A 27,891-nucleotide genomic window follows, 5' to 3' on the forward strand; every position below is an offset into this window, starting at 1 on the left:
CTTTTCCGTCAGTCGGTTGTCAACATTCAGTTCGATCAGACTCATTAGGTTAATTTTAGTTAACAAAGATATTAGTTTTATTTTCCAAAAGTACAACAAACAAAATTAATTAAAATGACAACATTTAAGCAAGTTCCTCTTACATGTGGTGGCCATACTAGACCAGTCGTGCATTTGGACTTTAGTGACGTTACCAAGGATGGGTATTACCTGATTTCTGCCTGCAAAGGTGAGTTATTAACGACGTGCTTTGCACTTGCGTGCCCTTTCGCCTTGGCCTAGTCGTGGGTGGAAGACCTGTAAATGTGTTTGGGTTGTGTTTGTTTGGGATCGGGCGCGACAGATGTTAGGTTAAGATTATTGGAAAGGCCTTCACTTTTCTTGTTTTCGTCGCCCGGTCCGGTCGGCCGGCATGCATTCTAGGTGTGCGATGGCCTTCTCTTTCCGGGCGTGCAGGAAGCGCCTTGAGTATCCGCTCGTATGTGTCTCACAGCGGCTCGCCTTGACGTCGCGCCGTGCTTTTTGTTCACGATGTTGACATGACTTTTAAGTTATAGGCCTTTGTGCTCGTTCTGTGTCACTGTCCGAATTGTTTATCATGTTTTACATGTTGACATTTCACTTGCACTGGGTCACCTTGTACTTGTTCAAGGCTCCAATGAGATCTTGACATTAATGTTTATACAACACCTGAGAAAATGGATTACTTTCATTAAGGAAACAGTTTTGTTGCAACATTAATTGTAATTATAGGTATTGTTTGTCATGTACAACTCAATTATCTGCTGCTGATAAAGTGAGCTTAGATGAGAATGGAGCAACCTTCATCTAAGATTATCTTTCCTTATATAGGGTTGAGTTTGTCTGTTTGTTTACCATTTATAGAGATTTATGAGGAGGGCTTTAACCAATTTTTTTTAATTTTTTGATTATTATTCTGTTGCAGTATGTTGTCATAGTCTTCATATTTTATGCAATGGTTCAAAATGTATTTGTATATTTCATTAATAACTAGGCCTTATTGGAATTAGTTTTTCCTCACAATGATTTCTTTCACTGAAGCAATAGGAAAATATCAAATGAGTAAAGAGCGGATTTCAGGTAGCGATTTAAATATTAATATGGATATGACTGGCATAATTTATTATTTTTTCTACACACAAAAAAAATGTATCCGAACATAACAATAAAACCCTTTTTGATGCTTTTGCGAATATTGGGCAAAGATTATGATGATGATAAATAAAAAAATGTTTGTAATTTTTTTATACCTAGTTTATTTATTTAAGTTCCTCTTCTTTAATATTTCGTCTGCGCATTGCACACTTCTATTACGACTCAAAGAACAGAAAAATTAAAATAATTTGCGTCCTGAACCTGTATTTAGAATAAAATACTTCTCTTTAGTTTTTCTGTAATTTGTTGCAAAAATAACATTAACATAATTATTCAAAGAAAACTAGAAATGAAGAAATAAGGAAGAAAACTAAGCTGACAGATGCTCTTCAACGTGCACTATCGCAAAAATGGAAATGGGCTGGACATTTGGCGAGATACCAAGATAAGAGATGGACATGCAACCAGATGGCCAGGCCCCACTGGAAAGAGGAAGGATGGGAAACCACGCAAAAGATGGGTTGATGACATTGTAAAGGTAGCAGGAAGGAACTGGATGGACACCGCTCAGAACAGAGTAAAATGGCAAAGCTTGGAGGAGGCCTTTACCCTATCAGGGACCACAAATAACTAAAAAGACAAATGAAATGAAAAGTAAAGAAGAAAGACAAGAATGTGGAAAGAAGGCTAAATATAATAAATATAATTATTCAAAGACGTTTGCGGTGTGCGATGTAATAATAATAGATTGTAAGACCTTATTATAAACCACATGACATGTATTTAAATAAATGAACAACTCATATCCATATATAAAATCGCTACCTGAGATCCGCTCTCTACAAATGAGATTTTGCATGTTTCGATAAACTTAACTAATAATTTCTTTAAAATGAATTCATCATCCCTAATTATTAGTTCTTCTATTTTATCCTTGCCGCCTTGGAATCATTTTGATTTCAGTTGTAGTTTGAATTGAATTGACTTTCATTTGATCAGATTTTTTTAGAAACAAAAGAAAAGCTTTAAACTTAATATAGTTATTTAGTTTTTCTACTCCCGTAGTGTTATTCGTGAGTTACAAGGTCGTGCATAGAACTTAAAAACCCTACATAAAAGATGTCAGGACAAGTCTATCTAGTCCATACTCTGAAAACATTTTGTAACAATAGCATGATAAAGCTGTTAAAGTTCTGTAATACATTGTTGCCAACCTTAGCATGTCAGATAAAGCCTGGCATTCGCATAGTCGAGTCTCGTTCGTTTTCTGCTGCGTTCATTGGCGACGCGTCGAATCGCATTCAAATGTATGAGAACTCGATTCGACGCGGCTCGATTCGTCTTATTTATTTATTTATTTTAACTTTATTGCACTAAAGAACAACTTAATGTACAAAAGGCGAACTTAATGCCATGACGCATTCTCTACCAGTCAACCTTTGGGCAAAGCAGAGAAGGTTGTAAGCGGTGCATTAGGAGACCAATTTTGAAATCGAATTGAGTCTTAGTGGCCAGGCTTCAGAGAACCATACCATAGACAGTTTTATTTTCATGTTTGCACTCAAACTGCATATTTCAAAATGGTAGGTGGTCCACTAGATAACTAAGATGACTGAAAGTAGGTATTTGTTGAATTTATAATTTTCTTTCAAAGTAAGTGCTTGGTCGTAGAAAAAGTATTGTATGCAACGGTGTTTAACTGAGTCAAAAAATGCTCGTGGCGTCTTTATTAACAATTTTCGGCTTCGCCTCAAATTGTTACCTACGCCACTCACAGTTTTTGACCTCTTTTAACCACCAGTTGCATAAAATACTATAATATGTTTTACCAACATAGTAATTAAGATTCCAAAAAGGATCCTTCGTGCTATTTATTATTATTTTACGAATCGTCACAGAAAACAAAGTTCACTTCTTTACGCCGAAAAAACTAACTGACAGCTCGGCTCGCCTTCGCGCGCGAACTGACTGACAACCCTCTTGGGGTTGCCAACATACAAAAATTATATCAATGTTTGGGTAAAATTATGAGATATTTAACATTGTCTTACAAATATTATATAAATAATTTGTGAAGTTACGAGATTCTTAACAGTCGACCATCCTGACCCAGTGCCTGTCCCAGGCACAAAACATAGATAAAAGGAATCAAACAAGCTTTAACAATTGGTTTTAAAATTAGCTTGTAAGTAATCTACCCAAAAACTTGGAATGAACGTACCCTTGAACCATACTGATATTTAAAAAAAACTAGTTCAGATCACTCGAACCCAGCTGGATTAAAATGTTCTACAATCAGTCTAGTATCAGTTATTCACAAATCAAGCCATTTTGTCAGGTGTCATAGTAATTCAATCAGGATGATGTTAGTAGGTAGCGACGAACCACTACCTAATTGTCCAACTCGTTTAGCTGTCAGGCAATTCGTCTATGGAATGCCCTCCCTCTGCCTATCAGGCAAGCTCTCTTTTAAAAGCGAGTTGCGTAAGCTCTTATTTGCAAACATTCGAAATTGAAGTCTACTTGATGTCTCGCACTAGGTACATTTATTTATTTATGTATATGTGTATTATGTTTATATATGTGTATTATACTAATATATATGTAGGTTTATTTATTATATTTGTGTATGTTTATTTTATAATAGTAGGTATCGATTTGTATTTAATCATCACAATCTCATACTGGCTTTATAATCTTGTGCACCAAACTATCTCTGTTTTGCCCAATGGTTGACTGGTAAAGAATGCCTTAAGGCGTTAAGTCCGCCATTTGTACTTTTTATTGATAATTTGTGCAATAAAGTTTAAATAAATAAATAAACGACAATACAGTGAATAGAAAGAGAAAAAAATATTTGTATATATATGTATATATCTGTACATCCAGTGCCACTCAACTGTAAATACCTCTGGCCCTCTCGGCCATCCTGCTCTGCTAGAATGCCCTCATTCGATGGACATTTCGTAGCCTATAGCGTATTATACCTGCGCGATAGCAGTATAACGACCTTCTTTTGCTGAGCTGCACTGAATCCGCAGACATATCTTATAAACTTATTTGGGACATATTAGGTAAATTTATTCTAAAACGAGAAAGAACACTCAGTATTCCATCTAATTTAGCAGATCATTGATACACGACTATTTCACTTTTTCTCTCTTGCTAGATAGAGTTGGAACTACATTAAATAACATACATTGAAACAATGGAACAACATTAAATTGAATATGAAATCATTTTGACGATACACAATTTCTTGCTAAATGAATCTCATAGTTTCTTACGCCCGCCATGGTAACAGCTAACTTATTTTAAATTTCTTATAGTCTACATCTTGTTTTACAACCACAGATATTTATATTGCATATATAACATCAGATTTACATATCCAAATCTTTAAGTAGGTTATTGCATAATATTAAATTAATCACTCATTGGAATTCCTCATTGTGCATATAATATAAACCTATTATAACTTTAAGGGATAAGTCCGCCTACATTGTATATTACTGACTCTGTAACTGTGTCTCTTTTGTTTCCTTTATGTACAATAAAGCTTATACATACATACATACATACATACTTTAAAATAAATTCTAGTCGCAACTGCTCATTTCCAGACGTTATATTCCTATATAATTTTGTGCCAAAAACAATGTTTCTTCTATAATTATTACTAAAACAAAATCGACTCAATTTACAAAGAACACTCAACAAAATATATAATAATCATAATAAGCAAACGAATTATATTGCACGGACCATTACTTTGACAGCTAAAATGCTACTTTAAAACTCGTTAACGTCCCGGCAACGGCTACTATTCCCATCCATCCCCGGCCACTTCTGGTGTGCCACGGGAACCCAATCTATAACCTCATCTGTTTTCATTTTTGACGTATGTTAAATATCGATCATACATCTCGTATTAATTATAGAAGATCTCTTTACTAAGGATTTCTAGCGTGTCCTAAACCATGTCGTAACCTTTTAGTTCCTAAGTTCCTGCTACTTCGAGTGTGTTTTACAGCCTAGCTAACTCGCATAAGTATTTACTTTTTTTCACAATAAGTTTTGTAATGATGTGGAGACTCTTATTTAAGTTGTAATAAATTTAGAAGCCGTGCATTTAAATCTATCATATACTCATTTAAGTATGTGATCTCATTTTAGTTTCATTATAGCCTATTTAATATAATTTCTAATTAATCTTGCGCTTCGCAGTTAAAGAAATGTGCATTTAGTCTCATAAATGTACTACAATATCGTGAAATATGCACCCAATTTACATTTTGCTGTCACCTCGACTACAAAAAAAAATACAATAAGAGAAGTAGTCTAACGGATAGGCGTCTGTCTACAGTTTTGAATAAATATGATGATAAAGTACGATCGCTGTACGTCAAATGTGCCGCGATGCCGATGGGGATTACCGCTCCATAAATGGTTTTCACATGTGCAATAAGCATATTAAAATCGGTATCTTTCTTGACGTCTTCCAACGTGCTAAAGTATTATTTATACAGAACAAGCTGTGTGTATTTACATCCATAGTGAATAATTACAGACATGGGTCGTTAATATCTGCCATAGCTCAAGTATCATAGCCTGTCTTCATTCCGATTCAGTGATCCTAGTAGGATGTAAAATTGTGTAGATTAGCAGATATTATTATTGAAAATTAGAATATTACAACATACGGAATCAGTCTATAAGATGTTGTTCCTAATTTTAATGACTATAATGGGAATGAAGTCTTTACGCTTTACCTATAACTAAAACAGATTCCACTTGTTTCAACGAGGTTGTCACGAGTTAGAACCGTACCTAGTACAGCCATTCGTAGCATAAACACAACATAGATTGACCTTAAGACCCGTTTGTTCATTAGAATCTACGTAGCTTGTACACTTTTTTCTTTAATAAATAGTAAGTTTTATCAAACGCTATGCAAGTGTGGAGAAAGAGTACTAGTGTAAACAAAATCATAATTGTAAGTAAATAAATACATTTTAATTCTATAACAGGCTACAGCTCATCTGAATCAACTGCTAAATTTTGATTAGTTTCAGGTAATAAATAATACAACAACTAAAATATTGCACCGTCCACCAGGTAATATCTACGATTCTGGGAACCTCAGAGTATTCTCAAACAGTTTAGCCCTTTATACAAAATAGATTCTAGTTCAAGATCTTTATAGATGGGTGAATTAGGGACTTTTTTTTTTTTGTGAAATATTATTGTAAAAATAAGAATAGTTTATTAATAGGAAATATTTTGAAAAACCATGATATCAATATCCTACGGCTCCACAATTGGCTAACCCTGTCACGTGGCAGCCAGAATCGTATCAATAATCAATATAAAATAGTAATTGTTTAAGATGTTATATATGACTCAAGTCACTTGTATTTTATGAATACACTATAAAGAAGCTAAAACTACATCAGTGCCATAAAATTACGTGCAGATACGCAAAATCATTGTAAATTATAATAACTATGGAGTTAATTAAAATGGTCATAGGTAATACTAGTATTAATTTAATATATTTATGTAAGGTTAATGCGGTAACACCAGTATGTCCCGTAGATGTGGTTCTTCAAGTGTGGTTCAAATTTTGCTTATGTGCCACTCTCAAGCAAAAGGTACCATATTATCGCTTAATCATAGGTAATTTGTATAAAAATACGAGCTGGCTGATACTAGAGCAGTTTTATGCTTACTTCTATGTGAATCACGCTGTGAATTGCAAAACGCTTTGAAGACCAACTTAAAGCATCAACCTACAATCTACAATGCAATGCTAAAGAATTGTCGAAAGGCGAATCAATCAACGAGCCCAAAAAGCTCACATATACTTTTCTTCAATCACTTAATTACAAGGAGACAGAAGCTATTCTAAGTAATGGTTTTGTAATGTTCGTCAAGAATAAAGATAAAGTGAATAACAAATGTTCTGTAAATTGCAACCAAGATTCACATTTCCGATAGTATATAAATATAAATCTAACTCGCCTCGTTATAATGCGCGAAACTTTATTTCCGTTGTAGATTTTTTTTTTTTGCAATCGAATATCCTAAAGCTTTAACATTATAAGTCTTTGCATTTCGCATCTCATATAAAATATTATCATTTCAAATATCATTTAATAATCGTCACTACTTCATGACTACGTAAAAGTGTTTTATCTTCGTTCTTTAAATTTACTAGTAATACGAGGTTTTTAAAGGGAATCCCAAATACGAAAACCAGAATTTAAAATTAACCTAATAAAATATCAGACAAAAAAAAAACAGCAAATTGAGTATCTCAATTTGACACAGAATTAAATTTACTTTAGGAGGTGTACCTCCAAATAACTCTGAAAGTAGTTTGTTTCATTTGCTAACTTACAGTGAAAAAAATGACCATACAATATGCAGCATTTGAATTATAAGGGAAAGACTTAGAATTACTAGAGCTGCAACTCAGTCGATATTTCTAAATATTGTATTATTAGTCGATATTTCAATGTCAATGTGTCAATTTAATCTTATTATGGACGCGAAACTGAAATTGTAGATTATCATACATAAAATTGTACGAAAAGGTCCTGCGCTAAGCCAACATACAGTGTCAGCGTTTACGACCAAATGTTTTTTTTTTTTTTTTTCACCCCCTTCAGCCAGCAATTTATACAACTGAACGCTGAAAGCCCATCGTATCCGCTTGTTTAAAGAAATATCTTGTATCCTGTATGGGTAGTCTTGCGTGTCCATTTAAAGATCGAATAACAAATGTTGCAAAATAGAATTTCATACATACATTTAATCAATTTAGTAATTATTCAATACATAATAAATAAAATAGTAACATATTCGTGGTATATAATGTCAAAATGTCCGAAAATCAAACAAGATGAATACCTAATTAAGCGAGAATATGTCACTTGATTCAGATCAAGTTCTAAAATAAATAAATATATTAATAAAAGAACCATCATCAAGTTATCCATAAAGATGTTAAGTTCTTCAACGATAGAATAAAATTCTGAAATTTCATTCTTGAATATAATACTGATTAGTCTGCTTACCGCTTACCCTCATCTCACATGCATAAACCTTTAGGTGCCGTTCAACGTAACGATAGAATGTCAGGCTACCACTTACACAACCGGTGCTGTGGCCTCAGTCCTGGGTTATGATGAAATGACTGGCTACCGTTTTGCGCATGCTTCGGCATCATCCAGTACAAGATAAATGATCTGGCTACCGCTTGCACACACCAGGTGCTTCGGCCTCGTCCAGTATAAGCTAAATAATATGGCTACCGCTTGCACACACCAGGTGCTTCGGCCTCGTCCAGTATAAGCTAAATAATCTGGCTACCGCTTGCACACACCAGGTGCATCGGCCTCGTCCAGTATAAACTAAATAATCTGGCTACCGCTTGCACACACCAGGTGCTTCGGCCTCGTCCAGTATAAGCTAAATAATCTGGCTACCGCTTGCACACACCAGGTGCTTCGGCCTCGTCCAGTTTTATGATGAAATGACTGGCTACCGTTTGCCACACAAGGGCTCCGGCCTCGTCCAGCGTTATGATGAAATGACTGGCTACCGCTTGCCACAAAAGGGCTTCGGCCTCGTCCAGTACAACTGTAGTGGTGTTATCTGAGATAAATTTCAACAATTATAAGTAGACACAAACATAACAACTTCACAGTTTCACAAAACTTAAGCAGTTCAATATTCAAAACAATATAACAATATTAAAAAAAACAATCAATTTCCTCAAATTAAAACACATTGTGAACTATATGACGGTGTCGATATTTATGACGTTTATCATGAAGGTCACTACTACTCTCACTACTACTAGATAAATGCTTTCGTGAACTACTTCTCCTTCGACTATAGCGCTCAGACGAACTTGAACGATCTCTACTTGTTTTCACGTATTATTATGGCCCACCCTGTATACGTGCGATAAAAAGAATTGTATTCAGTATAACCATTTGCACTGTGTAGGTCACCATGTATGAACGCATTATGGCCCACCCTGTATACGTGCGATAAAAAAAATATTCGTATCAGGTATAAACATGGCACTATGTGGGTCACCATGTGCAAACGCATCATGGCCCACCCTGTATTATATTATATTATATTATTTGATACACTAGCAGCTGATAGCTGATGCGTGTATATTACTGCACTTGTTGTTCTATAGTTAATGTTTATATTTTAGTTTTAAATGTTTATCAAGTCTGTTTTTGAAACTGTTCACTGAGGGAGCACTTATCACTGTTTCTGGTAGTTTATTCCACTCGCGTACGACACGGTTTGATAGGAAGTGCTTTCTAGGATTGCTTGTGCTGGGAACGCGAGTAATTTTCAAGCTGTGGCCTCTAAGACGATGATTTTTACTCATAACAAACAGGTCCTTAAGTTCAGGTAAGTCATAATAGTCATAGTATATACGTGATTAAAGAAAAACCTTATTTATTATAGTCATGGGAACGATATGGGTCACAATGTATAAACGCATTATGACCCACCCTGTATATGTGTGATTAACAATTTGTATCAGATTGTTTGGTTGTACTAAAATATTATTTGACGGGTATAGATTTATTTTAAACTACTTGATGTTAAATCAATTTAACCCAACCACCCAATGCCACATGCAATAGTTCATTTATCATTATACATTTTTATATATATATTTTTTTTGTTAATGCAGTTTTGAGAATTTAATAACGTGTAATACCAACAATATGGGTTGACCCGTGGACTGTATTAGAACATCCAATTTAATAAGGATGGACGAAGACATTATGTATAAGTGAAATTGTTCTGTCTTTGTTTTATTAGAATCTTAATGTCAGAATGTAAAATATGTTATTTTTTGTTATTGCTTTGAGTTGACGAGGATGATAAAACCCAATAAGCCCTAGTTATTGAATGTAGTTAGTAGAATAAGTACTTAATCAGTTTAATCCACTAAAATATTCTGATGAATAATTCGTAAGTATAACTAGTCATTTTTATTTTAGTTCTATATATACGTTAAATGTAAAAATTCCTATATATAGAAATAAATAAATAAATAAAAACTAAAAGTCCCTGCGGTAAGGTGTCGCAGGCGCTGGCTACATTACCTCACTGGACTGTCAAACTGATCCGTATATATTACATGATAATGTCATAAGCTATTGGCAGAATCACTTAATTGAAACTGTGTGAAGCCACCATTAACAAAACCAAATCAATAACCAACGAGTAAGACCACTTTCCCGCTATGCTACTGTTTGTAACGGATCGTCTTGCGTTGATGATTAAATTCTATTCCTTCATCTCAAATACTATTTAGGATTTGAAAAATTGTACACTAGCATCTTGAGGTAGCAATTGCAAGCAAAATTTCATTAGCCCACATTGGCCCGTTGAATAACCGGATTTCGTAATTTAGTTACTATGCTACGAGAATATCTTAACCCGTAAACAATAACACAAGTTACTTGATCCACCTTATGTTGAATCGAGGCTCGAGTTTGTCCGAGCTAGTAGTAGAACATAACTATTTTCTTGCAAATAACCTCAAATATTACGACATTTTCTGTTTGCTTTCAGGGCACAAAACATGTTATTTATGTTAATTGTTCAGTATATTAGTAACCCCCGATAACTACGATCGATAATTAAGTACGAAATCGTATGAGTAGCAAGCCGGCTCAAATTGAAAAGAAAAACTATTCTTACTTACCAAGTTGTCCTTGATCCTTTACTTACAAAACACAATTCTGTGGGTTTGAGAACTTATGTCACTTCTGAATTTTTACCAACATAGTAATTAAGATTCCAAAAAGGATCCTTCGTGCTATTTATTATTATTTTACGAATCGTCACAGAAAACAAAGTTCACTTCTTTACGCCGAAAAAACTAACTGACAGCTCGGCTCGCCTTCGCGCGCGAACTGACTGACAACCCTCTTGGGGTTGCCAACATACAAAAATTATATCAATGTTTGGGTAAAATTATGAGATATTTAACATTGTCTTACAAATATTATATAAATAATTTGTGAAGTTACGAGATTCTTAACATATGAAAGCTGAGATTCTCTTAAAATAATTTGTACATCTCAATGTACATTGGGCGGCCAGAGGTAATAATCATTGTGCTTTTGTGTACCTTGGCACTTGTCCAGCATTTCCATAGAGTGAGCTTGATTATGCCATTTATGCGATCCATTTATGGGTAACTTATTTCAAAGTCAATGACTATAAATAATTCATGCTAGTTATAATCATAGACATATTTCAATGGACAATCTAATGCACTATTGCACAGTACAGATGGTGCTATTTGCCTGCACTAGTGCGCATAGTGGTTCATTTTTGGTCAGGTCGAAACTGCAAAGGGCCATCTGTATGATACAAGTGTGAAAAGATTTTAAACACTCCCTATTCATCGCCACTTGTTTCGAACTTCCCCTTTCCACACTTGAATTATAATATTTATACATTTTATAATGCACTATTTTATGACATGTTGGTTTATTGTTAAGTAATCAATTTCAGTTATTTTACAAACTAAACCAAAATATTAAAATAGGTACTTATTATAGTTATTATAATTTCTTACAAATAATTTTGTTGAGCAAGGGTTTTTTTACAACACATGTCACAACACTGCAATGTGTAATGTTCTAATGTGTAATGTGTAATGTGTGTTGTTCTCGGTTCTATTGTTAATAAAATAAATAAATATGTAAATAAATGATTAATCTTACTGTGGGGCTCAAAACCGATCGAGAGTAGGCTGTAGACGCCCTTTACCCCATCTAGGAGACATGACATTAAGGGCCAGTTGCATCAACCACATTTGACAGACACATCATCGTCTCACAGCACACGTCTATTATATGGAACTTCCCATACAATAAAATTTAACGAACGCTTTAACGGTAACAGACGGTTTATGCAACTGACTCACAGAACACCCCACTAGAAGCCAAATGCAAGCGATTTTGTTCGAGACGCAAATCACCAATCCTTGCGGAGTGAGGCGGGCGCGCACGGTGCTGCCATTGGTCGTTTCAAATAATGGCGCGCCTTTATGATTAGCAGTAGGGATGGGAATGGGACATGTCTATTATAGACAATGGTACCGGTACCAGTACTGTGGTGAATTTGTTTTGCAACAAATTATAATATTATAATTAAATTATAATAAGGCCTAGTTACCCTTCGGGTTGGAAGGTCAGATGGCAGTCGCTTTCATAAAACTAGTGCCTACGCCAAATCTTGGTAGTAGTTTCCAAAGCGGACCCCAGGCTCCCATGAGCCGTAGCGAATGCCGATGCCGGGATAACGCAAGGAGGATGATAATTGTGATAGCATCTCAATAAAAATCATTCTAGTAACTAATAACTAAACTGTGCATTTTTACTTACGTTTACTAAGTTAAAGTTAAATAACCAACTAAATATTCTAAACTAATCAATGAACTAAATACCACTACAGACTCTACAGATTCCAGATAATTATTCACTATTACAAATCTGCTTTCTTTTATATTTCATAAAATGGTAGCACATGGTACGAACGGCAGTACGAAGTTCCCGCAACAGACATAAACTAACATGGCCCCATGCCTAGTCGTTTACGTGAAAGGGACAAGTCAGTAAATCTGTGTAGGAATGTCCTATAATTATCTCATTTATTGTAGATGGCAAGCCCATGTTGCGGCAAGGTGAGACAGGTGACTGGATTGGCACCTTCGAGGGCCATAAAGGAGCCGTGTGGGGCGTAGCTTTGACTCAAAACGCTAACCTAGCAGCCAGCGGGGCGGCTGATTTCTCAGGTATGATCATGGATGCCAGATTAATTAAAAGTTGGAATAAACTATAGTGGTTGGCGCCTTTTAATTCTCGGCGCTTACCTCGGAACTCAAAGACAGACCTGACCCATACAATCACATTTAGAGAATACTCCAAAGGTATGTCTTTGAGTTCTCAGGTAAGCCCCGAGAATGAGGAGGCACACTGACATGTTATCCCGCCAGGTGACGCCTGTGCAAGTGCATCATAGGCATGTTATTGTCATTCATATGTGAGAGAGAGAAAATAAATATCTTCTCACTCTCACGTATGAAATTCTTTATCTGTGCAATGGACTAATAAGGTGGCGCCATCTGTCTTAACCTTTAAGTGTGTATCCTCATTAAAAAGGCGCCCACCACTATCGTTTATTTCAACTTTTCTTTTGTGACAATGAACTATACACCCTCCATTTATCCCTTGTAAATCTTTTTAGAATAGAAATCTGTTACGAATATCAATAATATTAGCCCATAAGTCACTTTCGTAAAAGTGGAAATTAATTTGTTAAACATGGTTGTGGGTCTACATTTTGTTATTTTTTGACTAACCCAACTAAGACCCAAACCTAACGACGCAGAATCGGCTTTCGCCGGCGAAAAATCGCTCATTAATATGAACACGCGTTCGCAGGCGTTCAGCGATGACGACGCTTACGGCTCAGCCACGACATTGGTCTAAGCGCGACAGCGGTGAGCGGCGGCCATACATTGGAGCGAGACACAGCGATGGGACTTTTCATTCGCACGTATGGCTCCCGCTCACCGCTGTCGCGCTTAGACCAATGTCGTGGCTGGGCCGTAAGCGTCTTCATACTAACGAGTGATTTTTGGTCGGCTAGAGCCGATGGTTTAAGGAAAACTATTAAGACGCTGACAGCACCCAATGGCCTTGACGCTAGCGTACACTGTCTAATCGTATGGGAGTAAGTGAGAGCGCGATGTCACTAAAAGAGGGCGGATAGGTACGAAAAGTGCGGAAAAATATTAAAATAAAATAGAAAGATGCATTATTTGTGCAAAATCTTTCGTTAGTGTTTTAGATATGTATATATTTGTTATTATAATATTAACTAACTTTAGTCTTTAGACAACTAAGTGAATAATTGAAGGACACACAACCGTTTAATGACGAACTCGAGACCTATCTTTGCAATTTTTTTCTATCGAGCCGATTTCATTAAATCGTGTATCGAGTGCGGCTATGTTCTTTGAAATATAATGAAAAATAACATATAATTTACTTGCCTTACTAAGACTAATAGTTTGTCTTAAAAACCTGCGCAAGTAACATCAATTTTACGCAATTGGGTGTTGTCAGCCCCATGAATTAAGTATGTGTTTTGTTTTTAGCGAAACTTTGGGACGCGCGTTACGGCGAAATGGTCCACACATTCGACCACGATCACATAGTGAAGAGTGTGAACTTCAATGCGGACGACTCACTTCTCCTCACTGCGAGCAATGAGAAACTCATACGGGTGTTCGACTTGAACAAGCCTGAGGCTGGACGTGAGTTTTTATACTTTCTATTAATCTACTCTAAAAAACAATTCAAAACTACTCTAAAACCATTTGTGCGCTATACTGGGACTAAAGGCCCTTAATGCTCATAACACTAGCAGTGTTGCCTCACTATATAAGGTCCTAATTTATTAGTTGCAGATATTTTAACACATGATACTTTACATTAAAATAATTAACTTTAAATATAAATTAAGAAATCTTTTCATGTAACTTTTTTGATTTCATTTTCCTAACAAATCATCATGTGCATTATCACATGTCACAATAACACTGTCTGTCATGTCAACAATTGTTTGTTGTAAATGTCGTAAAGGTTCGGCGGGAAAACTGCACATGTCATTGAAGTGGCCAGTTACAGTTAAGTGGTACGTAAAAGAGGTACTAGAATCTGTTCAATGAGTTTTCATTTAATAATCACATAAACAGGGTGTTTTTACGTAGCAAATTTATTTTTCCGTTTTCTCCAAAAAAACATCGTAAAAGCTATAATGTTTCACGGTTTAATATACTCCAGAGACCGAGTACTGTCAGCTGTAAAAATATCTGCATCATAAATAAATAAATAAATAAATTAGGACCTTACATACTCCTCAGTCCTCGTGTGCAAAACCTGTCCTTTATATTATACTAGCTTTTGCCCGCGGCTTCGCTCGCGTTAGAAAGAGACAAAAAGTAGCCTATATCACTCTCCATCCCTTTAACTATCTCCACTTAAAAAATCACGACAATTGGTCGCTCCGTTTTGCCGTGAAGGACGGACAAACAAACAGGCACACACACTTTCCCATTTATAATATTAGTATGGATTATTATAGAATAAAAGATTCCAAATTCAAAAACAAAACAAATGCTTCAGGTCTCAGGAGACTAAGACCATGGAGGCTTTCTCATTGTATTGCTTACTCGTTCATTTGACAGACTAGGAAAGGGTTAAAGGGATACCACTAAAACAAAAGGATAACTCCTTCCAAATAAAAAACATTGACAATGTGCTGTCAACGCGCTAGAGACATACAGTCCTTCACTTTAAACATAGTAAAGCTTTGATCCTATTTTTAGAAAGAGAAAGTTGTTATAGAATGACATAACCGTGTTCGTTTATAATAATTTTAATCAATACCCCTACAAGAGGTTAGCGCTTATCAACCCGCGGTATCCGCTTTCGGTTAGGAACGGCTTAGATAAACAAACCCTTACAAAAAACCCCTTCAAAACCCTTGGAAGGGATACCAGACCTTGTCAACCAAATCTTGGCACTAAAAAAGGCGCCAAATTTGAAAAATTTAGGGTTCAAAGCCTATTGTCTGCATAAAACACATGCCTTCGTAAACCTTGACGTTGGCGGAATCATCCACGAGCCATGACACTTAACTATTTTTATTTTGCTATTTCTGGTATCATTTTATTTGTCAAACTTATATCATAGCCTGGCAAAATAGAATAGAATCACATCTCGGACACTGGCGATCAAATATATGAAAGAGGCGCGTTCCTAGCACACAGTCTATGCTCGTGTAGGTGAACGCGTACCATGCTTGTATGAGTGAGATATGACAGGTCGACTGTTCGCGTTTTTGACAGGCGGTAACTGTGAGGTAACCGAGAGGGGGTGGGCGGCACTTTCAGCGGGGAGCGGGAGTGGCCATACTGTACGATAGTACTCTTTATTATATTGTGGTAGAATGGAACTTTTTTTCTGTAATAGCAACACATACTGTTCTCATACATATTTGGCTCAATAAACGGTTTACATTTGGGTGAATCCGCGCAAAGACCTATATAACTTCGTATAGACAGATAAAGTCTAAGAAAAAAACGTACCCCAAAACCATACAGAAAAAGGTACGGTGAGCTAGATGGCGATACACCTTTGGGGTACGCTCGGCTAGATGGCGCTAATATTAATATTTGACATTTTAAAACATATCAAGCTAAGAATATGGGCCAAATTGTCAAAACTGAGGTTCAAAAGTTTTAAGCCTGTGCCGAGAGATGGCAGTCTATGCACTGTGGTTACACATTTTACTTTGACAGTAACTCTCTAATAATACTCGGTCCTCTTTGATCCGCGGCAAGAGTAACACGAGTCACGATTTTACATGTTCAATTTATTCACGATGCAAGTTCACGTGATAATCTATCTCTGAATAAGTGTTACTTTCCGCTAAGCAAGTATATATGCATATGAAAATAATTTAAAATGAAACATTTTTAGCTTTGTTTCTTCACTTATTCTATATAGCGATCCTTTCATTTGCAGATGTAGTTGATATCACTAAACAGAGTCAGGGATTTAGTCAAATCCTGTGTGAATCAAATCCCTTAGAGATTTGATCAAATCTCTGTTTTGGCAATCCTCATTTGCAGATGTAGTTTAAATAAACAATCAATGAAGTCGTAACTCACGTTACTTTTTAACCACCGACGCAAAAACGAAGGGGTGTTATAAGTTTGACGTGTCTGTCTATGTGTATGTCTGTCTGTCTGTCTGTTTGTCTGTCTGTCTGTCTGTGTGTGTGTCTGTCTGTGGCATCGTAGCTCTCGAACGGATGAACCGATTTTGATTTAGTTTTTTTTGTCTGAAAGCTGAGTTAGTCGGGAGTGTTCTTAGCCATGTTTCATGAAAATCGGTCCGGGGGTTTTTTCAAAATTTTAATTTTGTGGTTAGGTTATACGTGGATTCGTCCATTTGGTTTATATAGACGGTGGCGCTCCTATTATTTTCAACCCTTTTTTGCCAAGACTGTCAATTTAGCTCGTTTGATTCTGGACGCGACTGTAGATTGGGCATTCATAATTACATCGATATTGATCGCACAGATAGAGGAAAACGGCGTTTTCCTTGATTTCAACAAAGTCTAATTGAATCAGAGTCCTTGCCGAAAGCGATGCGTTTATGGTCAAGTATTTACTAAGTATTGTATTGTTGATTCAAGGTTCGTGTGACTCAGAATTTCTATGTGAATACGAATACAGGTGCGTTGTGGTTAGTAAATAGCAATTTAAATCGCAGTCGGTTATAATAAAATATGCTAATTGCACTTGAGAGTTTGAAAGCTGAATTCTGCGGGTAACTTTTCATTCTGCGGGTAACTTTTTTCTTTTTTGTTTTGCCACAAATAAGTGTGGCTTTCCATTACATAATGATTCAAATGCAATGTAGTACATTACGATACAAGTACGAAAAAAAGGAAGTTTGAAACGAGTGGCGATAAATTATTTTAAATCGACACGTGTTACGAATTTCCTTTTCGCACGTGTCTCGTACGACGTTTTTCAGTACAGATGACCCTCCGAAGTTTCGACCTGGCATATAATGAACCACTTCTCGCACTATTGCGTAAAAAAACACCATCTGTACTGAAAAAATCTTTTCATTCAAAACTGCGACATAAATTCATCCTTGTTGCATTTGAATGTCCATTCGCTGACAGTACGTCGACAGCCGCACCACTGCCGCAGAAAAGACATAATTCATAATTCATTTATTGCTTTTATGGGTTTTACAAGATTTTAAAATACATATTTAAGTTCGAGCATAAACCCCGTTGGGGCACAGCAATGTAAGCACTTACAGACTAGGACTTAAAAACTAGCACACAGTAAAATATTAAAATTAAAATTTTGAAAAAACCCCCGACCGCGACATAATGGACCGATTTTCATGAAACATGGCTAAGAACACTCCCGACTAACTCAGCTTTCAGACAAAAAAGACTACATCTAAATCGGTTCATCCGTTCGGGAGCTACGATGCTACAGACAGACACACACACAGACAGACAAACAGACAGACAGACAGACACGTCAATCTTATAACACCCCTTCGTTTTTGCGTCGGGGGTTAAAAACTAGCACACAGTAAAATATTAAAACGTATTAGTAAGATACTCCTTTATATTATAAAATGAGTTTTCAAACATAAACTTCTTGAGTTTCGAATAGAATATTGACTCTTTCCCTATCTGTTTGAGTTCTAAACGAATGTATTACCCGTAAATATATTTTTCTCAAACATGCAATGAAATATTGTCTTTACGTTCCTTAAAATGGGCTGGGAAGTATCGCTTTTTGGGCGCAACAACTCGAGAGGCCTGTAAAGGGATTTCATATTATTTTTTAGGCCTAGGCCTGCAAAGTAACTTTTTTTATAAAATATTGTTCTTTAGAGCATTTTTTTTTATTTCATTGTATGTTTGAGAAAAGCACTATACATGCCTCGGCGTGAAAACGGATTCCCGGCCTCGTATCCCTATCCGGCCTCGCTCGCACGCTCGCTCGGCCGTATATACCCACTTGGCCGGAAATCCTGATTTTCCCGGCCTCTGATGTAATGTACTATTCAGTGACAGTACGTCGACAGGCGGATCACTGTCAGCAAAAGGATTAAAAACATCGTAGACAATCGATTTATATTGTAAAGATTAAAGAACGAGATCGTTCTTGTTTTTCTTTGGGGAATATTCTCGCACGAACATATGAATGAAATGGTTAAATGATCTCAAGAACGGCACAGGTATAGGTAAACGCGGGCTTGGTTTCCGCAACTCAACGTCATAATTTTGCGACTATTTTGCGTGATGGGTTGCGGCACTATTCCTGCCAACCCAACTCTACCAGAAAGCCTAGCAGACCGTTTATGTTGCCGACGACTTATGGGAGACACCAGCGACCCGAGGTGTTGTGCCCACCCCTGGGCATTAGACAATGACGTGAGTGGCTGTTTCTTCTGCTTCCATGCATGCTCTGCAGACGGGCTGTCTGGCACAAGTATACTGAAGACTTATTTGTTTCAGCCGTGGAGAAATTCAGCGCACACACGAGCAGCATCCGACACGCCGTGTTCCTGCACAACTCCCGCATCGCTAGCGTCAGCGACGACCTCACCATGCGAGTCTGGGACCGGACGTCGGGCCAGGTACAATTTTGTAGTTTTTTTTTAACCCCCGACGCAAAAACGACGGGGTGTTATAAGTTTGACGTGTCTGTCTGTTTGTCTGTCTGTGGCATCGTAGCTCTCGAACGGATGAAACGATTTAGGTTTAGTTTTTTTTTGTCTGAAAGCTGAGTTAGTCGGGAGTGTTCTTAGCCATGTTTCATGAAAATCGGTCTACTATGTCGCAGTCTAGGGTTTTTTCAAAATTTAACTTTGTGGTTAGGTTATTCACGATGAGTGGTTAAAGTCAATGAAAATGTTTTTTTTAGAATGTAGTTAAGATCAATCCAATTTCGCCGCCATTTACATTAAAACTTGACAAAACAACAATTTTGAAATGTAAATTAATCTATCTATGATGCAGTAAACATACAAAAAACTAACTTCGAGGGATTTCCCAGAGAATACTGCCACTGAAAATGTAAAAAAAAAAAACATTAATTTGGCAATAACTCGAAAATGGTACAATTTCTACTATGGCCATGTTGGATCCTCTTAGGCTGACCCACGTGTCTTACAGGACATTCTGTTTTTTATTTAATCAGTACTTTTACGTGTCTGTCAATGAAAAGAAAATTGTAGTAAGTATGGGACATTCTTACTGTTTTAACTTTGAGGAACAGCGTTTTATTTAATGTATCTATTAAACGATTGTATAATTTCTATTTGGATAGCATGTGTATATTTGTATAATTTGTATTTCAGGAGGTGAACAAAATCGAGTTTACTTCAATTCCAAATAGTTTAGAGTTATCAAGGGACGGCGCTATTTTGACGGTAGCACATGGTGAGTCGTTGTTTATTTTATTGTTTTGTTATTTATATATATTACTTAAAACTATTTAGACGATAAACTAATCGTTAAAAAATGAAGAAATTTTAATAACAAAGCACCAAGTTTATCCTCTATCTCTACTCAATCATCATCATTCTCTTGCCCTTATCCCAGTCACTAAAAATACATGGCGTCACCCGTCATCTCATCATTAACTTGTTTTAGTTCCATATCATGTCTCACACAGTCCATCCACCTTTCTTCGGTTTTCCCCTCCCGTTAACACCTTCCAATTCATTCGTAATATCTTTCAAGTTTATCCTCTATCTCTATCTCTCTACTATTAAGTTTTAAATCAATTTACAAAAAAGAGATTAAAATCTAACAAAATAAAAGCAACTAATTGAACTAAGGTCCGGAATACGCAATGGTTTCCGTGATGGGAAAGACCTTAATAAAGATTTTGTTTCCTGTCTTATAGGGTTACATTTGTTCATGCCTAAATCCGTGAACTTGAGGGTTTCACGTATGCTGGGGATTATTGCACAACCTAAACCCTTTTCATTGGATTATTAACTGAGCTGTCAACAAGGCCAGTTGAATTTCTGAGATAATGTTTGCAAGGATACAATTTTATATTTCTACAGTTTCTAGTGTTTCTACGCAACTCAGTAGGTAACTTTGTGCTTTGGTCTGTTTTGAAAACTTGTCTATTATCAATCATTGGTACAGAATATATATATAGTACAAGTACAGAAGGCTCACTTCACAAAATGTCGCCTTGAAAAATTCTTGAAGAATCGCGGAGTGAGCCGCCCCCGTTATTAGTCACGTTATTCAAGTTGTTGAAAAACTATCTCGTAGCAATTAGCTTTTCGGAACTTCACTTTTCTGTGACGGAAAACATAGCTAGGAAACCGGAGTCATCCCATCTCGATCTCATCTATCTCGTATCGATTTAAAACACTCCCTTCGGTCGTGTTTTTATTTTGCCACTCGCTTCCATCTTTCTCTTTTCCGCACTTGTATCGTAATGTACTAATATTTATATACAATGAAATGAAAAAAAATGCTCTAAAGGACAATATTTTATAAAAAAAAGTTACTTTGCAGGCCTAGGCCTGAAAAATAATATGGAATCCCTTTACAGTCCTCTCGAGTTGTTGCGCCCAAAAAGCGATACTTCCCAGCCCATTTTAAGGAACGTAAAGACAATATTTCATTGCATGTTTGAGAAAATACACATTTATTCTAATTGTCATAGGAACGAACGTGTCATAGGAACGAACGTGTCATTCTACTCGACGGACACAATGCGCAAGATGCGCGAAGTGGCCGTCCCGACCAAGTGCTACTCCGCGTCGCTGGCGCCCTCGCGGGCCACCTTCGTGTGCGGCGGCGAGGACCTCAAGGTCTACAAGTTCGACTACAACACCGGCACTGAACTAGGTCACTATTATGTATTATAAGTTTTCTATATGGCAGCAAAAAAAAATAAGACAAATAAAAATCGGCGTAGACCTGAAGGTCTACAGGTTCCACTAGAACATCGGCACTGAACTAGGTTAGTATTGTACGAGTACATTACAGATCTTAGAAGATACAGGTTTAAAAAATGAGTCGTAGACCTGAAGGTCTACAAGTTCGAATACAACACCGGCACTGAACTGGGCTACTGTTTTACAGATGTTCTGTAACCAAGATTACATAACGTTAGTCGACCAAAAGTGACATCGACAGTGAGATTATTCTGCGAAATGATTTCGGCGAATCGTAGTCGACGAATCAATAATCGGCGAAAAAAATCTCGGACAGTCATTATTTACTTACTTCGTTGGCACGATAACCCAAAATAAGTTTTGGCCTCCAACACAAGAACACGCCACTTTGTTCATGATCAATCTTTAGGTAACCCATTTTTAGGGTTCCGTAGTCAACTAGGAACCCTTATAGTTTCGCCATGTCTGTCTGTCCGTCCGTCCGTCCGTCCGTCCGCGGATAATCTCATTAACCGTTAGCACTAGAAAGCTAAAATTTGGTACCAATATGTATATCAATCACGCCGACAAAGTGCAAAAATAAAAAATGGAAAAAAATGTTTTATTAGGGTACCCCCCCTACACGTAAACTGGGGGCTGATATTTTTTTTCATTCCAACCCCAACGTGTGATATATTGTTGGATAGGTATTTAAAAATGAATAAGGGTTTACTAAGATCGTTTTTTGATAATATTAATATTTTCGGAAATAATCACTCCTAAAGGAAAAAAAGTGCGTTCCCCCCCCCCCCCCCCTCTAACTTTTGAACCATATGTTTAAAAAATATGAAAAAAATCACAAAAGTAGAACTTTATAGAGACTTTCTAGGAAAATTGTTTTGAACTTGATAGGTTTAGTAGTTTTTGAGAAAAATACGAAAAACTACGGGACCCTACACTGAGCGTGGCCCGACACGCTCTTGGCCGGTTTTTGACATTTATTTTTCTGACGTTTCGGCCAGGTTGCATTGGCCGTGGTCACGACTATTTGTATTACACTGTTCGAAAGTTTCTGTATAGGACTGGTTATAGGGTAACTCGCTAGTAACTGGCCACCTGAAAGTAACTGGCCACCTTTTGGTACTTAGTAAAAATGAATTATGTTTATATGTGAATAGAACTCATTTCAGTAAAGGCGGCCAGTTATTGAACGAGTGGCTAGTAGGCACAAGTTCAGGCACTAAAATGAGTCTCTTCACCTTTCAATAGAATTATTTTTTAATATGGTAGCGAGTGACTCAAAAGTGGCCAGTTATTGGGTTTTTAGGTATTTAATATATACCTTGTACTAAAATGAACTTTGTTAACCTATAAATAGAAATCATTTTAACATATATTAGGTGGCCAGTTACTAGATATTCAACCTATAATTATTATATTTTCAGAATCGAACAAAGGGCACTTCGGTCCGGTGCACTGCGTGCGATGGTCGCCGGACGGCGAATTGTACGCCACCGGGTCCGAAGACGGCACTGTGCGGCTGTGGCAGGTACGATTCAACAGTATTCAACAATTTAAACCACAGTTAGTTGCATTGCCGGCTATACAAGCTACTTCCAATTTAATCCATCAATCAATAGCCGGGTCCACATTGGCCGCACGCCTTGCGAGGCAGAGCAAAGTTCGGCAAGATGACGGCCCTCCGTCAGCTGTTCAAAATAGTTCTGCACGAGAGCACATATTTATTGCCGTGAATCGTGAATGTTTTACTTTTCTTTTTAACCACGAATTACGTGCCACGGAAATATATATGTGCAGAGGGCCGCCATCTTGCACGGACGATTTCCTCGCGAGGCAGTGCCTGCGGCCAGTGTGGATCTGGCTATTAGAATCGTCCCACGATAAGTTTACAACGATTTTCACACCCTCGCCAGTGCAGATGTTATTTTAAACGTCAAACTTTGATGAAATTATGACGTTTACTTAACCCTTGCAGAGGCGGGGCTATTAAAATCTATGCAGACTTATCGTGGGACGATTCTACCGCAATGTAATGCAACTCTTGCTTTAACCGTCTAAATGTCTTCTAAAACGCGTCTCTGGGCCTTTGAGTTGTTTTATATGCTATTGGACTCTGTAGCACAGAATAAATAATAACTACCAATTCTTGTACATTTAATTCTTGTTGTAATATTATATTGACCCATATCCCACAGTTGACTTTTGCGACACCCACGAGAGGACAGGTCCGGTTATACTCCTCACCTGTCACGGAGAACTATTGTAATTTTAAAAATGAATCTTTGTCTACAGGGTGTACCTGGACGCGTGTATGGCCTGTGGCGGCGCAGCAACGAAACCGCGCCCATCACCAACGGCTTCAAGGAGGTCGCCGCCAACTGACACACGGACGCCTGTCCACAGGTAACCAACCATTGTAGGGTGTTACCAAACATTGTAGGGTGTTACCAAACATTGTCAGGCTGTGTATTGTAGCGCCAGACGCGTGTGTTGTGGCGGCGTAGCAACGAGACCGCGCCCATCACCAACGGCTTCAAGGAGGTCGCCGCCAACTGACACACGGACGCCTGTCCACAGGTAACCAACCATTGTAGGGTGTAACCAACCATTGTAGGGTGTTACCAAACATTATCAGGCTGTGTATTGTAGCGCCAGACGCGTGTGTTGTGGCGGCGCAGCAACGAAGCCGCGCCCATCACCAACGGCTTCAAGGAGGTCGCCGCCAACTGACACACGGACGCCTGTCCACAGGTAACCAACCATTGTAGCGTGTAACCAACCATTGTCAGGGTGTAACCAGACGCGTATACTGTGGCGGCGCAGCAACGAAACCGCGCCCATCACCAACGGCTTCAAGGAGGTCGCCGCTAACTGGGCATTTTTGCGAAAAAAAATTCAAAAACTTTTTTTTTCTAAAATAGGTAAATTTAATGTTTTCCTACTTAGTATCAAGAGCCCTTTCCATCCTACTAGGCGGAAAAAGCGTCCCAAATTTAATTTTTCCACTTCGTTATCATTGTTTAAAATAGAGATGGGCCGAATATTCGGTAAATATTCGGTATTCGGCATATTCGGCAAGTTTTTCAATGTTCGTATTCGGCCGAATAGTTCGGTTACATTGCCGAATATTTACCGAATAAACAAAGTAAATAAATAGCGTAAGTTGTTTCGTAATTCATCACATAATGACATCCTATTTCTGCATTCTAAGGAACTACCAAAGGGAGTTAAAAATACGTTAAAATATAAAATACAATAATTTTGTTTGAAAGTAAAAATAACGTACCTTAAGAAACAAAAACCAAAATTTTCTTATGCACTAAATTATAGGATAATTAAGATAAATGTGTACCGATTACCAATCATTGAAACGTTTTTAACTCTAAGTCAGGATTTAAAATATGGCTCAACCGAATATTCGGCCGAATGTTCGGTTCGGTAACAGCTGAACCGAATGTTCGGCCGAATATTCGTATTCGGCAAAGTCCGTATTCGGCCCATCTCTAGTTTAAACCCTTTGTATAGCGGTTACAAAGTGGAAAGCATGCAAAATATTCCTTGCCGGCGGCTATATTTCCGAGCTCATATAACCCGGCAACCTTCAAATCAAGAGTGAACAGGCATCTTCTGGGCGAGCTCACTCCATCGTACGCCACGTCTTTGCCTTTGGCTAGTCTGTGGTCAAGAGTAAGCCCATTTATAATAAAAAAAAAAAAAAAAAAATAGAAAATTTTGGGACGGTGAATTCTTCCGCTTTTAAATGTATCTCTTAGCTGAAGGCACTCGTCCCACCAAAAGCGAGAACCTATGAGCTATTGGCGGTAGAAATTAACAAAAGATAGCGGCTCCCGTGTAAAAAAAAAAGTCGACGCGATGATAGCGAGTTATAGTTGAGGAGTGTCTTTTCAAAAGGGCTTATTTCCACTTTGAACTTTTTTTGGGAAATTGAGAAAAACATAATTCCACTGTATTGATTTTGAAATTAATATTTAATTTGCAAAATTGTAATATTGTAAGTTGACGTTAATGCTATGATTACATCAAACATAACATGTGTACCTAAATCTTATACTTTTAAACGAGCAATTCTTGTATATTTATTTATTTATTTATTTAGTTAAGACTGAGAATTCTTTCGCTCGATGTAGGTACTATTTATTTTTGAACTAGATGGCGACACAGGTCAAGGATACGAAACAGAACCGAGCGAAGCTCGGTCGCCCAGATATTAAATATTTAATTACCATATGTTTTTGAGAATTAAGCACTTTTGATGCGAACTTTTGGGAATTAAGCCCTTTTGTTGTGGCCTTGTAGCGTAAATGTTATTATTATAAAATAGTTTTATTTTATTTTTGGATTTTTTATTAACGTTAGTTGATATGAATGTTGTTGTAATACATACATTGGTTTATCCACATGAATAATCATAACATTCATAACACATTTTTCAAAATGTGTTCTAAACTTTGATGTTAATCTTTTTTTTAAAGATCAAGGCGAGACTTTTTGAACTTTTATGTCAAAACAACGCGTAATTTTCCATACTAAGAAAAACTGCATTCATAGTTTAAAAAAAAGAAAAAATGGAAATAAGCCCTTTTGAAAAGACACTCCTCAGTTCGTTGCCGAACGATGAACTGTGAATCGCTCGCTCTCTCTTTTATTTACACGGGAGTGACTATTTGTTCGTTTCTATGATAGCTCATCGCTTCCTCGCTTCTGGTGGAACCAGTGCCTAATAGCGTTATTTGCAGATGATTCTGTTTAATGATTATTCGCTTAGCACCCATAGTACAAGCTTTGCTTAGTTTGGCGCTAAGTTGATCTGTGTAAGGTGTCCCTAGGGTTGCAAAAAAACGGTTTTTGTTTGGCTTGAAAAAAAAAATACATACATACATACAATCACGCCTGTATCCCATAAAGGGGTAGGCAGAGCACATGAAACTACTAAAAACTCTTGGCAAATAAGGGGTTAAAAGAAAACGAAACTGTGACATTGCAGTGACAGGTTGCCAGCCTCTCGCCTACACCACAATTTAACCCATATCCCATAGTCGCCAAAAAAAAAAACATGAAAAAAAACCGTTAAAAAAAACAGTTTTTTTTCTGGATCATGTTTTTTTTCTAAAGTACGAAATCTCAAAATTTTCAAAACTATTAAACACATTTAATCAAATAATTTTAATTTCTGGTCTTATAAAAGTAACATTTACGAAATCTGTAGTTAGTAGTTATCGCTATTTACTGTTGGCAACACCACCACCTCTCCACGTTGCACGCCGCATCGGGGATTTCCCAATAAACGTTTGTATACCGAATGTTAATCGAATTAAAATGTACGTTATTATTATTGAAGCACGTTACAACTCACGAAAAACCGTTATTGTCGAATTATTTGTTCATCTGAAAAAAAAAACCATATTTAGAAAAAAAAACAAGGGTGCTCGGTTTTTTTTTCATGTTTTTTTTTTCAAAGTTCTGAAAAAAAACATTTGGTTTTTTTTTCTATTTGCAACCCTAGGTGGCCCCAATATTTATTTATGATAACCTGTGATTTTACCATTAAAATCTACTTTATTTTCCATAACACGTGCTTTTTTGTCCGCAGGATTTCGAGAGACAGTGAGTGCAAACAAAATTGTGCCTGGCGTTATCGCCCGACGTTGTCCCAGGCAAGCGTGACCGTTACGTTTCGAGGGGGCTATCTTTTAAGGTCTGTTGCACCAAACCCTTATTAGTTTCTTCAGGGTCCGTGTTGTAACGATAAGATGACCATCGCGGCAAAGCACGGTCCACCTTGGATAAGTTGGCGGTCCCCTATTTGATGACCCCTGTCCTAAAGCTTTTCAACCCTTTAAACTTTAGATCGTAGGTATAAGACGCGCAGCTACAGCACAGAATATATAATAGTACAAGTACAGAAGGCTCACTCCTTTGATGTTCACAAAATGCCGCCATTCTAAATTCTTACCTACATCAACAAACGCACCGCACGCGAGCAGCCGACATTGAATTTTATTGCGCCGCGCTAAGGTCGGCCGCCGGCATGTACTTGTAGCGCGGCGATAAAATCGCGGAGTGAGCCGGCCCTGGCTACAGTCCAATGCGATAAGATTATAAACGTTTAAAGGGTTATGTAGTTATACGAGTCCCGTCTTAA

General features: G+C 37.2%; 1 protein-coding gene across 2 annotated transcripts; it reads left to right on the forward strand.

Annotated features, from left to right (window-relative positions):
• Positions 1–27,747, forward strand: LOC125233281 (serine-threonine kinase receptor-associated protein). Of its 2 annotated transcripts, none has more exons than XM_048139234.1 (9): positions 1–229; positions 12,842–12,976; positions 14,345–14,503; positions 19,315–19,436; positions 20,160–20,241; positions 21,511–21,678; positions 23,153–23,256; positions 24,021–24,131; positions 27,340–27,747. In XM_048139234.1, the coding sequence occupies exons 1-8, from the start codon at positions 115–117 to the stop codon at positions 24,108–24,110; spliced, it is 975 nt and encodes a 324-aa protein (XP_047995191.1). In that variant the 5' UTR covers positions 1–114; the 3' UTR covers positions 24,111–24,131; positions 27,340–27,747. The 2 variants fall into 2 exon arrangements, with proteins under 2 accessions (XP_047995191.1, XP_047995192.1); XM_048139235.1 differs by lacking the exon at positions 27,340–27,747 and adding an exon at positions 24,267–24,301 and having other exon boundaries at positions 24,021–24,092.
• Positions 27,748–27,891: the final 144 nt, after the last annotated feature.

Source organism: Leguminivora glycinivorella, chromosome 14 (genome assembly GCF_023078275.1).
Source record: "Leguminivora glycinivorella isolate SPB_JAAS2020 chromosome 14, LegGlyc_1.1, whole genome shotgun sequence".
Taxonomy (NCBI): Eukaryota; Metazoa; Arthropoda; class Insecta; order Lepidoptera; family Tortricidae; genus Leguminivora; species Leguminivora glycinivorella.